The following is a 14667-nucleotide window of genomic DNA, read 5'->3' as shown; positions in this document are numbered from 1 at the left end:
AGCATTGTCTTTATGATTGTTCTATCAATCTTAAAAAAAGAGCTCAATTACTATTTGGACAAATCTATAGCTTATTGGAGAATTAATTGGATGCACTCAAGGAATGCATTGATAAGAACTTCGCTAAGAATTTCACATAGCATTCTAAATCTTTAGTAGGAGCTCCTACCTTATTTATAAAAACAAAAGAGAGAACTTTGCAGATGTGTATAGACTATTGAGGACTATATAAATTTACCATTAAGAATAAATATCCTTTATTTTTTATTTCAAAATTTCTTGATCAACTTAAAGAAGCAAAGATCTATACAAAAATAAATCTATGAGGTGTATATAATCTAGTACCCATCAAAGAAAGAGATAAATAGAAGACTACATTTTAAACTATGTATGGATATTTTGAATATATTGTCATGCTTTTCGGACTGAAAAATATATCAATTACTTTTTAAATATCTAATGAATGATGTCTTTTGCTAGTTTCTTGATGATTTTATTGTCTAAGAATATACAAGAGTATGAACTTCATGCTTGTCATATATTACAAAAATTGAGAGATCCAAGATTACACACAAAGATTAAAAAGTATATATTTTATACTACTCAAGTTGACTTTTTAAGGTACATCATTTCAAATGATGGTTTATGATGGATCTTATGAAGGTCTAAATTATTAAGGGTTAAAAGATTTCAAAAACAATTAAAAACATGCAATATTTTTTGACATTTGAAAATTATTATTGTATCTTCATAAAGAACTTTTTTCAAGTTGCAACTTCTTTTACATGTCTCACATCTAAAAAAAAACTTGAGTGTAGCAAAGAAGCCAAAACATCATTTGAAGCTTTTAAGAAAACATTTATTTTTGCACCAATCATGTATTATGTCGATTTTTTCAAGGAATTCTATATAAAGATAAATTCATCAAACTTTGCTTTAAGTATAACATTATCATAAATGGAAGCATATAACAAGCTCTACTTAGTAGCTTTTTATTCCAATTTTTTTTCAGAAGCAAAGATTAACGATAAGATTCACAACATTTTTTTTTTCAATCATGGATTCATTTTAAGAATAACATCATTATCTAGAAGGCATCTCCAATTTAATCATTGTATATACAAATCACAAGAACCTCAAATATTTTAAGATAATACATATTTTGAATTATTGCCAAGCTTGTTGGAGCATGTCTTTTTTAAGATTTGATTTCAAAATTACTTATTAATTTAGAAAATAATAAGGTTTATTAAATATTATTTTTAGATATTTTTATCTTGTAACTAAAGAAAGAAATAGAAATTTTGATCAACAAAGAATGATTCTCTAAAAGTTGAACCATTTTTATCTTAGAGCAATGAAATAAACATTGATTGTTGATTTAACCTTTTTCAAAAAAATTACATTAAATATATCTTGTAATCTTCTTATTTATGATATTAAGCATAATTCTTTTAAGTTTCATAATACTTTTATATCAAAATTTTAAAATAATATATTTTATTTTTTTTAAAATAATATATTCTAAAAAACAAAGCATAATATTATATATTCTTCAAGCTCATTACAACTTTTCAACAATCAGACATTTTAGATACAACAAGACCTTTGAATTGATATGAAGAGATTTTTAGTGGTTTCAAATATTAAGGGTGATCAAAGACTTTGTACAATCATGTGATATTTGTTCAAGATTAAAAACTCTTCATCATCAATCATATAGACTTCTTCAACTATGACCTATTTTACAACAACCATGGTCTTTTATTTCTATAGATTTTATAATGGAACTTTCAACCTTATATTTTTATGATTCTATATTTGTCATAGTAGATCATTTTATCATAATGGCACATTTTGTACTATAAATAAAATCTATCATAGGTAAAAAAACAACTAAACTTTTTATTAACAACATCTATTGATATTATGGATTATCCAAGGATATTTTATCAGATAAGATGACATAATCTTCAAGACAATGTGATGGAAATAAAGATCCTCAAGAACGACATATTCTTCTTCAAATAGATGGCAAGATACAACAAATTTGATATTACAACGTTGAAAAAGACTTCTAATACTTGGTAATTTTATTAGAAGTAAAAATGACTCTTAATGGTATTATGAATGTTTTGTTTGACAAAAGTTATAAAGGCATTAGCAATTATTAAATAAAAGGGTAGTCTTCTTGCCTTGAAATAAAATATTATTGATAGCTAAGAGGACCTATCAACTACCTTCAAAAAGAACAAAGATCAAAGTATGTGGCAAATACAATTTGTCACATCTTGGACTTTATCAACATGTAATCATTGCTCTTTGTTGACTTCATTCCTAAAAAGAGAGATAATGCCACGAACATACATATTTACTCCAATAGTTACTTAGATAATATGAATGAATAGAAATAAATTAAAGTAGATAAATTTGATAATATCTTATAAAAAAGCTTTTTAGAAGTGTTATAAACATCACTTTGACTTTACATATGATTGTAGTTAATTAGTAGGTTAAAAACTTGGCTAAGAAGCTAGCTACATGGTGCACATTTTGGTGGGTTGTAGGATAGGCTAACTATGTGGCACGCATATAGAAAATTTATCTTGCAATATAAAATACATGTCTTGCAGGTTGAACATGTATTGAAGATGCTATAGAATGTCACTATGTAGCTCTTAGTTAGATAGTATATGTAGAGGTAAGATTGAAGCATTCTTTACTCTTGTTAATGTCTTTCTAGTATTTAGTCTTATTTCAAGACTTCCTAATCTTCTTGTCTTTCATAATAGCCATTCTAGTTTAATATTATATCATCTTTGAGTGATTTTTTAGTCTTTTCAAGTGACACATGAGTATCTTCATCTTATAATTCTTTGAGATTTATGTCTTTAATAATATGACATATAAAATATGTGACATAAAACATTTATAGAATTTATATGACTAAATAAAATTTGATGAAAATAAAATATTTAACCTCAAAGATTATAATAATTTTATTTTTTAAAAAAATTCTATAAATTTTTAAGAATTTTAAATTTACAATCTATAATTATTATATATAATAAATATATGGTGATTTTATATATATTCAATAATAAATAATCAAATTAATATGTCATGTATTACTACTGTTATAAATTATAACATATAAAATACCACTCTATAAGATTAAAAAAATTAAGATTCTAAAATCTTTTAATTCATTTGAAAAAGGCTTATTTGCCATTTAGATGATAAATCAAACCAGTTTATATAAAATACAATATTTTATAAACAATTTAGCATGAAATAAGTATTAGTGAAATATTTAATATAGAACATTCTTAATAATTATAAATCACAATATATCCTATGTTTCTACAAAGCAAAAATTATTTTTTTCCTTTATTTCCCAAATAACCCTAAACTAGTGGATAAAATTATGTACAACCAAATGCTCAACTATGGCTTTGAATAAGTTGGTAGTTTGAATCTCAAATGTAAAATCCCAACCTCATCTATCACAATTAACTTGCTATTTCATCGTTAAACCCTTCTATTTCAACAAAGTAAAAGTAAAAGTAAAGTTCCCTACAACAGTAAAGTTCACACATCGTAAAGTAAAGGGGAAAAACGCATATTTGTGGCGGAGAAAGGCCCGTCACCAGCGAGGACCTATGACCGCGCATCATTTGTCTCGGAAACTGAAACATCGAAATCTGTCCACGTGGCAGAAAAAGAGAAGATTCTGGCGGAGTTGGGATCCGATTCAAGCGCTGCCAAGTGTCACACATTTCAGACCCCGATTTTGTCGTCTCCTGAGCCTGCCCGTCTGCCCGATGGCCCGTCTTAAGAAAGGCGGGCATACGGGCATTATCCTACCTGGCATCGCTATCCATTGTGGTCAATGTTTATGGGTTTTAACTTTTTGAAAAAATGACTTTTATAAAAAGGACTATATGAATTTGCATCTTAATAGATAAAAGGGGAGTTGAGTTGCGACCCATAATCAGCTGATAATGTTGTTAAGAACAGAATGCTGTTGGACATATGTTTTGATTTTTTATCTTTAATTTATTGGCATTTTTTGTGATATTTTTTGAGAATGTTGTTGAATGGATATCTGTAGAATAAATTTAAAAATAAATTTAATTTTAATGTGTCATAAGAAAAATATTATTACTTTTAACTCATAGGAAACACCATAAACCCAATAATTTCAAGATTATCAATTTGAATTTCATACAATATTTAATTAAATGAAAGTGCTAGACAAATACTTTCAGAAGGCATAACTTCTGTGTCATTCTTTTACAAAATAAATAGTTTACATGATATTATTAATAAAAAATGCAACTACCAAAAGAAAAAATATTAATGTTTAGTCATTGTGATCTACCAAATTATTATGTGATAAAAAAAGTATCTTCAAATCAAGAGGATTTTTGTGTTTATTTTTTATGAACAGTAATTATTTAAGTATAGGTGTTAAGTCATATATTATTGAAAATATAAGTAACATGCAGTGTAATCAGTATGATGAGACACTTATGTTGGACTTTATACTTATCTTGAATATTTTATGATTTGATGGTAAAACTATTTTTGTTTGAAATTCACTCAATGTATTGCAGAAGATTAAAACAGTTACAAATAAAATTAAAAAATTCTTAATATTACATGATTCAACTTTAAAAATACATTATTCAAAGCATTACCGTATTTGTAAACTTTTTTTTTTTTTTTTTTTTTTTTTTTTAAAGAATTATTGTGGTGGGAGCAAAGCTAACCTAAAACAAATGTTTTGCTATTTAGCTGAGGGTGTTCATTATTGTTTATCCTTCTTAGGGTGAGATAGTAAAATGTTATGCTAAACAAAAAAACTTTGCCATGGACCACTTCATTGTTTATTTTCTATTTGTTTTGTTTTGTTTTGTTTTTTTTTTTTTAAAGTATTATCTTAGCCATTCAATGATGAGTTTGGAAATTTCTAATCCAAAAAATAAAGATTGTAAAGGCCGAAGGCTTTTTGTGTTTTTGGTTTGTTTTGTTTTGTTTTGATATTTGAACATGTTAACATCGCATGTTAACATTTTCCAAAATCCGTGCCTCGTGAGCTGAGGTGGCCCAAATACATGACAAGGGGCTAGAAGATGGATGGGACTTCTCACCACAATACAGTGGCCGCTTTAGTACCTGCGCCATCATAGCGGGCCCGGCATACCAGTTACCGACCTACCTCAGTCTCACCGACCAGGTGGCATGTGCTGGTGTTTTGCTGATTTCGCCGACCCCGGTCACGCGATTGAGCCAGTGTTCTCGACATCTCCTCCTCCTCCTCGCCACGCTTCTACTTCGATCGCAGAATCGACTTCGCAGTGGCGGTGTCCTTTGACAAGGTGAGATAAGTGCAGAGCTGAATTTGGCTAGAAACGATGGTACTTCGCATCTCGGCGCGAGGGCGGCAATTGCTGGGTGCAGGCGTGAGCGTGGCTTTGTTTGCAATTCTAGTGGTCTTGTTGTTGGTGCAATCCGATAGCGTGCGCGGCGAAGCCGTTGCTGGAAACGATGAGTGGAAGATAGAGTCGGTGCTGGAGCGAGAGGAGGAGGGCAGCCAGCCGCTGCGAGCGCTGCGACGCTTCTTCGGGAAGTGGGGAATTCGGGGGGAGAAAGAGTGCGAGGAGAAGTATGGGATTCTGCCCTGCTCGACGACCTTGGGGGGTAACGCGTCCTTGTTAGTGATCTATGGCTTCATGCTGCTCAAAGCTGCGCAGCTGCTGTCCGATGGGAGTGAGCTTCTGTTGGCTGTCATGAGCCCCGGCATCATTGGCGGCCTCGTCTTGCCTATATTGGGTGCCCTTCCCGATGCAATGCTTGTTATTGGTGAGTGGCGTCTCTGAGTGTGTGTGTGTGTGTGTTTGTTTTTTGTTTTTTCTGTGTGTTGCTGTTGTTCCGGAATCGCTTGTGTTGGGTTTCTCCCTTTTCTGATTCAGTTTGGCATTGCTGTTGTTAAGCAGAGCATGGCTAGGTTGTTTCGCTCTTCTTCCAGGCTTGCTTTAAGTTATTTTGGAGTTATACAGATATTCTCAAGCGATGTCTGAGTCTGGGAGGGGAAACTGATTTCAGTGTGATCGGAAACTGTCCATTGACCACATCGAAGTAGATTTGCGTGTGTTCATTTATTGGGATAGAGTTTTAATCTAGTTTTTATTGTTTTATTGAGTCTCCATCAGGCTTGTAATCGTTTTAAGTTCTGTTAGAGGGTATTGAAAGTGCTCTTCTTCGATCTTGCATTATCTCGACTTTCACGACTTTCACCATGTCGGTTCCAAACTGTGGATGAGGCCCTTACTCGTCAGTTTTTGACGTTAAACTTGGAAATTAACGAGCCTGTAGATTGATTCTGCTTTAGTCTTACATGGTTTTCGTGGGACGTAGTATCGGGATTGGGGGCGAGCCAGGCTGAAGCACAACATGAAGTGCTCGTTGGAATGGGTTTGGTTGCGGGGTCATCAATAATGGTGCTCACTTTGCTGTGGGGATCATGCCTTATTCTCGGCCGATGCGATCTTGTTCCACATCCGACGACCGGCCAGCTCATAGCCAAAGACAGGACTCTGACACAGGGATTCAATCTCACCAGTACGATGCACACTCCTCTCATAATATTCATTGTCGTAGTCAGAAAGAGAATGAAATGATCATGTTTCTCACTTTCTGCTTGCGAGGGTCCTTACAACAGAAATGGAATCTGTTTTTCGTTTGTTTGTTTGTTTTTGTTTATACTTTGCTAAATGGCACTTTTTGATATTGAGCTGTTGTTTTACTATCGGAGCAGAAACTGGAGTTACCAACGATCGACAGACGAAGTGGGCATCTTGGATTATGATGGGCACGTTTCTCTCCTTGTTCGTGGCGCAGTTTCCTCGTCTATTCCGTTTGAACACAGATGGACGCATGTTCGTTGCAGCTGGAGCTGTTGTTGCGGTACTTAGTCTCTGCGGTTACATAACCTATCAGGTGGGTTAGTAACTCCAGGTCCCCGGTTCAATTGTGTGCCACTCCCGTTGTTTCGACGTTTATACCAATGTGTTGCTGTTTGGATTTGGATGCAGCTTATGGTCCCTTGGGTGCAAGAGAAGAGAATCAAGAGGGCGAGGCACAGATACTACAAAATCCTTACTCTCAACAAAGCTGCCCAGATGACACAAAGCAAGCAGTGGGGCAGTCTTTATAATTCTAATCATGAACCCAACGAGGAGGTGCTGAAAAAGTAAGTCTGTAGATGCAGCTCTGTAAGAGTCTGTCAACTGATTTCTTTAGAGGCATCAGTAAACTCAACATCGGACCTGATCCTCTTCGTGAACCTAGTCTCTCTCGAATAGAAGGGATGCATTGGGCTTTTCATGATAGTATTGGACAAGTTCATTTGCACACTTGACGCTTGATGTTTTGATAGGTTGTTTGGACATTTTGACGATGGCGATGGCCTTCTCACGAGGGCAGAGCTGAAGAGTTTGATGGTGGGCTTAGGACTTAAGCGCCACAACGGACAAGTCCCCGACGAAGAAGATCTTGAGCACTGGATGTCAGAGTTCGACGTTGACAATGATGAGAAGATTACCGAAGCCGAATTCCTTCGGGCCATCCGAAGATGGATGAAGAATTCTTCCTCACGCAAGCCCAAAAGAAGGGCGGTCTCCAGTTCAGATGGCTCCTCTCCCGAGCCTGATCACGAGAATTGGGACTTTGAGGCTCAGGTGAGGTTTAATTACACCCAATAAATGAATATCCTGGGTTTTCACCAACAATTTGTGCGCCACTCGCTTTGGTGATGTTCTGCTATGTCTATCATGGGAGAAGTAAGGATATTTAGAATTGAAGAGAACGTACGATATTTGAGTTGCCACCTTGTGATGACAAAGTTACATTGAAGTAGAGAAAGTCGAGTTGTAGAGTTTTGGTGATTTTCAGCTTTACTTGCATCCGACTGAAGCGTTTTCAACACGTTGCAGAATGCGAAGATGCATTATACTACTTTGGAGGACGAGGCCAACGACGACGACGACGACGATGACGAGGAAGGGAAAGGAGGTGCTCCCTCTAGGAAACAGACTATAACAAAAGCTATTTGCTTCCTGATTGCTGGAGCCGCGCTTGCAGCCATTTTTGCAGACCCCTTAGTAGACGCAATCGATGGCTTTTCGAGAGCGTCTGGTATCTCGCCCTTCTTCATCTCCTTCATAGCCACTCCTTTGGCGACAAACTCTAGCGAGGCAATTTCTTCCCTCATCTTCGCCAAGAAGAAACGCAAGAAAAACATCTCCATGACTTACTCTCAGGTATGCATGATTCACTCGGGGAACCCATTTGGAGAAACACGAGTTGCCTACAGTTTCTGATAAACATGACCGAACATCCAGTTACACTAAACATTTGGCTAAAACCTCTGCTGTTAACTTAATCTGAGACTGCTGTAGAAACTTGTTAACTAATTCTATTCCACCGCGGTTGCGCAGATCTATGGAGCTGTGACGATGAACAACACTATGTGTCTTGGAATTTTCTTATCGATAGTGTACTTCCGGCACCTATTGTGGGATTTCTCAGCCGAGGTTTCAGTCATCTTTTTCGCGACTTTGATCATGGGTTCCGTGGCAGCTTTCCGCACCACATTACCGCTATGGATGGCCTTCATTGGCTTGGCTCTCTACCCTCTCTCCATCGCCTTGGTAGCTTTCTTGGACTACGTCTGTGGGTGGCACTAGGGTCTTCGTGATCCAAACCATCAGGTAGGAGGGGCTGCTCTCGTTACAACGAACGAAGCACAGTCCAAATCTTAGAGTAATCAACGGGAAATCGTTCCTTCGTACTGTAAAGAAAACCATGCTGTATCGTAACTGTTTCGATGTATTTCTTCCAGTTTCGACGACGCAAACTTTGCGTGCACATGTTGTTGGATCTCTGTAACTTGAAGATGATGTGTGATCTGGTTTTGTGTGTAAGTTCCTCATGCACCCTTCAGTCGGTACCCATGTCTATATTCTTTGTGATTTACCGACTGTGTTCTTTCAGTTTCACTGACGCAGACTTTGCTTGCAAATTGTGTTGAATTTCTGCAACCTGAAGATGATGTGCGATCTGGTTTTGTGTCCACCCTCGTCACGCATCCTTCTGTCGGTGAACATGTCGGTATCCTTCCACATTCGCTGACTTTGTGCACCGACTCAACTTAGAGTGTGAATGTAATTGTAAAATTGTAGTCTCATTTGTATCGTAAAATTCGGATCAAACATATTTGGGAATAGATGCTCTACCATTTGAGCTACTCCCCCATGGTTGTGACGCTTGGAACAGTTATATATATTTAACCTGAATTTTATCCTTTTGATTAAAATTTTCTTGTGTTGTGTGAATTAAGGGAAATAATAAGAGGGAGAGCCAGATCAAATGAACAAGTTTTCTTAAGTCTGGAGTGCACAGTATTGAGCTTGTAGTCTTTTTTGAACTCGGTTTTTTTCTATCAACTCATCCTTCTATTGAAAATCTTGTTTCCTGTTCACAAGAGAGTGTATATTCTTTTTTGAAAAGCTTGCACCCCGTTTTTCGTTCTTAGAGGTTCAATTCCCAACCCATTTTCCAACCCATATTCTCGTTTTTTTTTTACACCCCGGCTTGGACTTTGCGTAGAAGTGAGAAAATTAGATCTTCAATTATACAATAATTAAGACTATATATTTGACCCACATCTAATTAACAGAAAAAATTGTACCACACGGCGACTGCAAAACTCGATGCTATTAAAACTTAATATATATACACAAAACAAGTAGGATCGAGTAGCTGACAACACCATGAAGATGAATCTACTGTACAGACGACAGCTAAACTTGGTTCAGGAGTGAACCGTCGGCGAGACAATCCACACATGAATCTAGACAGTGCCGTGATGACCGAAGTGTGGCCGGAGAGTTGAGTCGGAGGGGGGTCCAATCGCGAGAACAGTAATCCGGTTATGGTTTTCCTGGACATGGTCATACTGCGATGGCGCCGAGAGCTTCAGTTGCCTCGACGAGGACTTTTTCCTCCACTTCCGTCGCCGCATGCAGCATTTGCGCCTCCAGTACTGATTGGACGTAGTCCAGCCTGTGAAAACCAACACAGATGTTGCACGCACGTGAGTGTTCGTCAACATCTGCAGGTCATTGGTTCAATGGTTTCTGAGGGAATGAGTTCTAGTGGGCCGCATGGGATGAATCGATTTTTTTTCAGTGGACGATGATGTGGTGACGTACCGCACTTCCATGAGGTCGGTCTCGGGGTTTCTCTCAAATTGGATGCGGGTGGGGTTGCCTTGGTACAACAGAAGCGCCTGTGAGCGAGTCCACGACAGTCAAATGAGCAAACGAGACTGGGTCCGTTAGTAAAGACAGATCCGCTAAATAGTCGGTTAACAAATTATGGCTATTGATCACAGCCTCTGTCAAGGAGGATAACCTTAAGGAATTGGTTACTGTCGAGCGAGAACCGGTGGTACATTCCTGGGGGCAACACGATGAGGTCTCCCTTCTTGATCTCAATTCGGATCCATTTTCCATCGAAATCTCTCACGTCCTCGTAACCTGCATGTTAAAGCCTCCATTTTGCTTGTTAAGTCGTGAGAAAACAAGGAAAGAAATAAAGAAATAAAAATATATACACATAAATAAATAAATAAATAAATAAATATAATGTATGTATGTATGTATTTTGTACAAAGAAAGAATTCGCCTATCCGTAAGGTTAAGTGAAGTAGGGCCGGGTTGAAGAGCAACCCACCCACGCCGTCAAGGATGAAGCGGATCTCTTCATGATCGTGGAGATGCTCCATGAAAAACCTCCTCGTGTTCTCTTCGAAGTTTTGAAGGTTCTCAGGGGCGACAGTCAAAACTTCCTGTGATCGCATGGCGTTCGGGCGCAACTTAGAAATTTACGTCGGGAGTATACAAGATTTTGGATTAGTAAACGATGTGTAGCAGCTTCATGAATTGGCATCGCAACATTATTTTGTGGTCAGCGTGGATTGTGTGCAAGAGTCAAACGATGAAGTAGCTGATTTACCTCGTAGTTGTAACCACGAACAGTCTTGATTTTGTTCAAGAATTTGTTATTCTCAAACTGATCTGTTTCAATTTGTGTCCATGTGAGTACTCCCAGCTCTGGATAGCCACAAATGCAATAAAAACCGAACACGAATTAGCGACTGGAACTGCCCAGCAGTGAACAGCTTACTGATTTTTAGTGACATGTTTCACCATGACAACTGTGTAGCGGGAGTCTACAACAAAGTCTTTGGATTCCTGACCGAAAACCATGTGTGTACCACTCAACTGTAAGCGTAACTCCAAGTTAACATGAGGTCCACACAAGTTATAATTAAAGCCGTGTTCAGGGGACATACGTTGCATTTGCGTTCTGTATGATATTTTAAGATGAAATCGTCCCGCACTGAATGGAAGACCTCACTGAAATCACGAAAGAAGAAATGACTTACTGTGTAGATGATCGGTTGACACTTCTCGGTTGGGAGAATACTGGTGCGGATGACTTGGGTGCGCATCGCTGGGATTGTAGTACCAAGCTTTTATGGGAAGCGACTTCCCAGGCTCCTGCAGCTCCATTCATGCGCACGATTAATTCCCTGTCCTGCTACTACCGGAATTCCTCTTAGAAAGCACCAGCATAGATTTTATAACCCAATGGAGCAGCCGCGGTCACACAGTCTATCCAGCTATTCGGGCCATCACGAATCACCAAGTAGAGGATTAAAACTAGGTAAATTTGGCCGTGGATGCTTCTAAATGAAGCCTTAATCGATACAAAGGGCGACGGAATTTAGCAAACGCAAGAACCTGCGCCTGCGGAGGAGGCGCGTTGGTTGGAGTTAAATTGTCCACAGCCATGCTTGCCAGAGTCTTGAAACCTCGGTGATCACAGATAAGGTTATCCTGCACACGAGACAACGAATCCAGTCGTCACCTCTACGAAGCTGCATCGAAACGAGCACTCTCAGTCCAAGTTCACTGAACATTGTGCCGCGGTCTAAAACTGGCTTGTACTGGCTACGCATTGGAGAAACCAGAGCCACGTCGAAGAAAGTGAAGCGTCTAGATAAGAACAATCTTTTCTAAACCCAAACTAACTGAACGGTACCTCGTTCAATTGAACCAGAAAGACCTAAATTGGTTGCAATGGTTTGAAATAAGAAATGCATCAGCACATAAATGAGCCGCACAAGAAGTCATACTGGGCACTGACAGAATCGAAGATCACGCTGGCTTAATAGCTCCTGTTCCAGCTTGTGGACTGCAATCAGCCAACTGATGTAGAAGTTCATTCGTGTCTTCAGCACGAAGGTTTAAGTTCGAAGAGACAGAAGAAATGTCGGATACCATATCTGATGATCTAGAAAAGAAAAGAAAAGAAATAAATAAAAAAAAAAAAACAAAAACAAAAAAACAAAAACAAAAACAAACAAAAAACGTGGCACTTTTGGGAGGCTGCTACAGCTCCTCCGAGGACAAAGGTGTAAACTGCGACATGGAGATTGTGCCAAAAGTGTCACGTGGAAATAACTGTTTTACTCAGTAGGGTGCTAATTCTACGCACCAATAGCATTTCCTTCAACGACGCCCGTCGGAAATGCCCAACCAGAATTGGACTAGATTCAGGCGGTGCTATTCCACTGCGACGAGCACAGGAGTGGTAGTAACCAAATTCTAACTCTGCAAGGCAGCAATAAGATGAGAAGATGACTTACGTCCGGCTCGCACTAAGTATTAGACTTTTTGGACATGCGCGGTCATATCCCGAGAGGACCAAGTGGAGAGCGCATTCCATGAAAATTCCCACTCTGAAGCCACTGAAATTGGCATTCATATAGAGAACTACAACCTTAAAACTCCCACCGACACCAAATGATGTATGTCTGCTAAACCAGTACATACAAAAGCAGGAGCAAGCAAGAGACAGTTCGACGTCCTCAATCAGCGCCACACGCCCTCTGAAGCTCAGCGACTGACCTCCAACACACCACTCAACCAGCGAAGAAACTCGTGTCGATGTCTTTTCTGACCCCAGGTGTAGTACATATAAATTTACAGTAGCTCTCTCTTTCTTAAATTTTGTAAGCCTGCTCCCTAGAGCCTGCGTCTCCAGATTGCGACACCCTCCTCATAGGCAATGTTCTAGTGGAGCTTAACGCAATCACTGGATACTTTATTATTAGTTACCACTAACACAGAACGATTCGGATTCCGCAAGCTATCGCGAATGCGACATTCGCAAAGAACTTCATGTACGGTGTGTGTTTATTTACAAATATAAATATAAATATATATTAGCCTGTCGTATTGAACCACCTCCTCCTCAGTGTACTAGCCCAGCGCTAACTGCAGAGCTCGGATTCACCTCTTCTTGGCCCTCGCTCCTGCATATCTAATGCAACACCAACGAACGGTTCCTTCGGTGTCGGTGCAATTCGGTTGAGCTGCCACAGGGGCAGCACTAAAACTGGAGACGAGAGACTCAACAAGGTCACGTCGACAAAATGTCGCCACGTAGCGAGCCGTAATCAACAGGTGCTGCATTGCAATCGGCACGGAAACCTGTACCACAATTACCGGGATGTGGAATTGTCTAAATCGGCGATGCGTTCGCTCTCATCTGGTCAACCTTTCAATCATAAATTAGACGATCTCGTTGTCACTGAAGATCCTGTCGCACATCCAACACAATACGATTTCCGAGAAAACCTGGTGCCGAACACGATACGACGCCACCCACCCGCAAAACGCATATCACGTGCGCGCTGACAATGCCAACCTCGTTACGATACACGATTCTCACTTTCAGCGACGGGAGCTCATAAACAGAAACCTGATCATAATTGAGATCTTGTGCTGGAAACAATCCAGAAGCGAGAGCAGGAGTTGACCAAACCTCGATCGTTCCTCGGTTCTTCTACCCTGGTTCGTGAGACCCCATGTTGGATTCTCCCCCCGTTGACATCCAGTGCATGATGTCATGAACTGGACGAGCTGCGGCGCTCCCCCTCGATCCTCGGCTGCTGCAGCGGCAGTTATCATGCGCACGCCCAGCCTGTGGTCTCGATTCCTTCGGAAAACTTCTAGAACCACACAGACGCAGCTGGGTGGTATCGCTGAGCAGGCTCCACAGATTAGTGAATCCATTAACCTCGCTCTTGTGTTCCGAAATACACATTAGGACGACTGGTATTGCAAATCCACCACCATTAGTGCGGCATTCTGTCTTCGTGGCCACGTTTGTGTGCATGCCATTGGAGCTGTGCACAAGCCCGATGGGTAGAAGGAAGCAGCTCACACTATGCAGTGGCTACTGGCAACTGTTTTTATTTATTTATTTATTTATTAGCCCATGTAATGTTTCAGATGGAGGGCAAGATGATAGTTCTTTGAAGTGGGTTTGAGGGGATGTAGTGAGTGGATGATTTGTTACCTACTTCTTTGTTTCCAACATTAGGATCCATAATTTTGTATATAATCCTAATTTGAACTACTGGGGTCGTGTTGTTTGGGTTGGAATCCTACTGGGCGACGTGGATTTCCTCAGCAGTCATTCTCTCGTCCATTGCTGGCTTTTGATAATATATATCGTTCTGTT

General features: G+C 39.0%; 2 protein-coding genes across 6 annotated transcripts; one reads left to right on the top strand and one right to left on the bottom strand.

The window, feature by feature from the left end:
- The first annotated feature begins 5317 nt into the window (after window positions 1-5317).
- LOC112277934 (sodium/calcium exchanger NCL1) lies at window positions 5318-8934 on the top strand. The gene is made up of 7 exons (XM_024510804.3): window positions 5318-5868; window positions 6424-6627; window positions 6824-7005; window positions 7101-7258; window positions 7445-7745; window positions 8001-8327; window positions 8505-8934. Exons 1-7 carry the CDS (start codon window positions 5421-5423, stop codon window positions 8751-8753), a joined length of 1869 nt encoding a protein of 622 aa, XP_024366572.1. The 5' UTR covers window positions 5318-5420; the 3' UTR covers window positions 8754-8934.
- A 744-nt stretch (window positions 8935-9678) lies between these two features.
- Window positions 9679-14089, bottom strand: LOC112277935 (uncharacterized). 5 transcript variants are annotated; one of them, XM_090247920.1, is made up of 10 exons: window positions 13966-14089; window positions 12634-12749; window positions 12272-12429; window positions 11877-11972; window positions 11519-11633; window positions 11086-11183; window positions 10804-10918; window positions 10483-10607; window positions 10281-10357; window positions 9679-10131 (listed from the first exon to the last, which is right to left on the bottom strand). In XM_090247920.1, the coding sequence occupies exons 3-10, from the start codon at window positions 12359-12361 to the stop codon at window positions 10020-10022; spliced, it is 828 nt and encodes a 275-aa protein (XP_090104046.1). In that variant the 5' UTR covers window positions 12362-12429; window positions 12634-12749; window positions 13966-14089; the 3' UTR covers window positions 9679-10019. The 5 variants fall into 5 exon arrangements, with proteins under 5 accessions (XP_090104046.1, XP_090104047.1, XP_090104049.1 ...); XM_090247921.1 differs by lacking the exon at window positions 13966-14089 and adding an exon at window positions 13047-13106; XM_090247923.1 differs by lacking the exon at window positions 12634-12749 and having other exon boundaries at window positions 13966-14087.
- Window positions 14090-14667: the final 578 nt, after the last annotated feature.

The sequence above is a fragment of the Physcomitrium patens genome, chromosome 26 (assembly GCF_059467195.1).
Source record: "Physcomitrium patens ecotype Gransden chromosome 26, ASM5946719v1, whole genome shotgun sequence".
In the NCBI taxonomy this organism is placed as follows: domain Eukaryota; kingdom Viridiplantae; phylum Streptophyta; class Bryopsida; order Funariales; family Funariaceae; genus Physcomitrium; species Physcomitrium patens.
This window is presented reverse-complemented; position numbering and strand designations above follow the sequence as displayed.

Excerpts from the sequence above, each read along its gene's own strand:
- LOC112277934 (XM_024510804.3), top strand. The coding sequence starts at position 5,421 with ATGGTACTTCGCATCTCGGCGCGAGGGCGGCAATTGCTGGGTGCAGGC. Across the intron at positions 6,628-6,823 it reads ACAGGGATTCAATCTCACCA|AAACTGGAGTTACCAACGAT; the intron begins GTACGATGCACA and ends CTATCGGAGCAG. Across the intron at positions 7,746-8,000 it reads ATTGGGACTTTGAGGCTCAG|AATGCGAAGATGCATTATAC; the intron begins GTGAGGTTTAAT and ends AACACGTTGCAG.
- LOC112277935 (XM_090247920.1), bottom strand. The coding sequence starts at position 12,361 with ATGAACTTCTACATCAGTTGGCTGATTGCAGTCCACAAGCTGGAACAG. Across the intron at positions 10,919-11,085 it reads TTCGTGGTTACAACTACGAG|GAAGTTTTGACTGTCGCCCC; the intron begins GTAAATCAGCTA and ends ATGCGATCACAG. Across the intron at positions 10,608-10,803 it reads CTTCATCCTTGACGGCGTGG|GTTACGAGGACGTGAGAGAT; the intron begins GTGGGTTGCTCT and ends TTTAACATGCAG.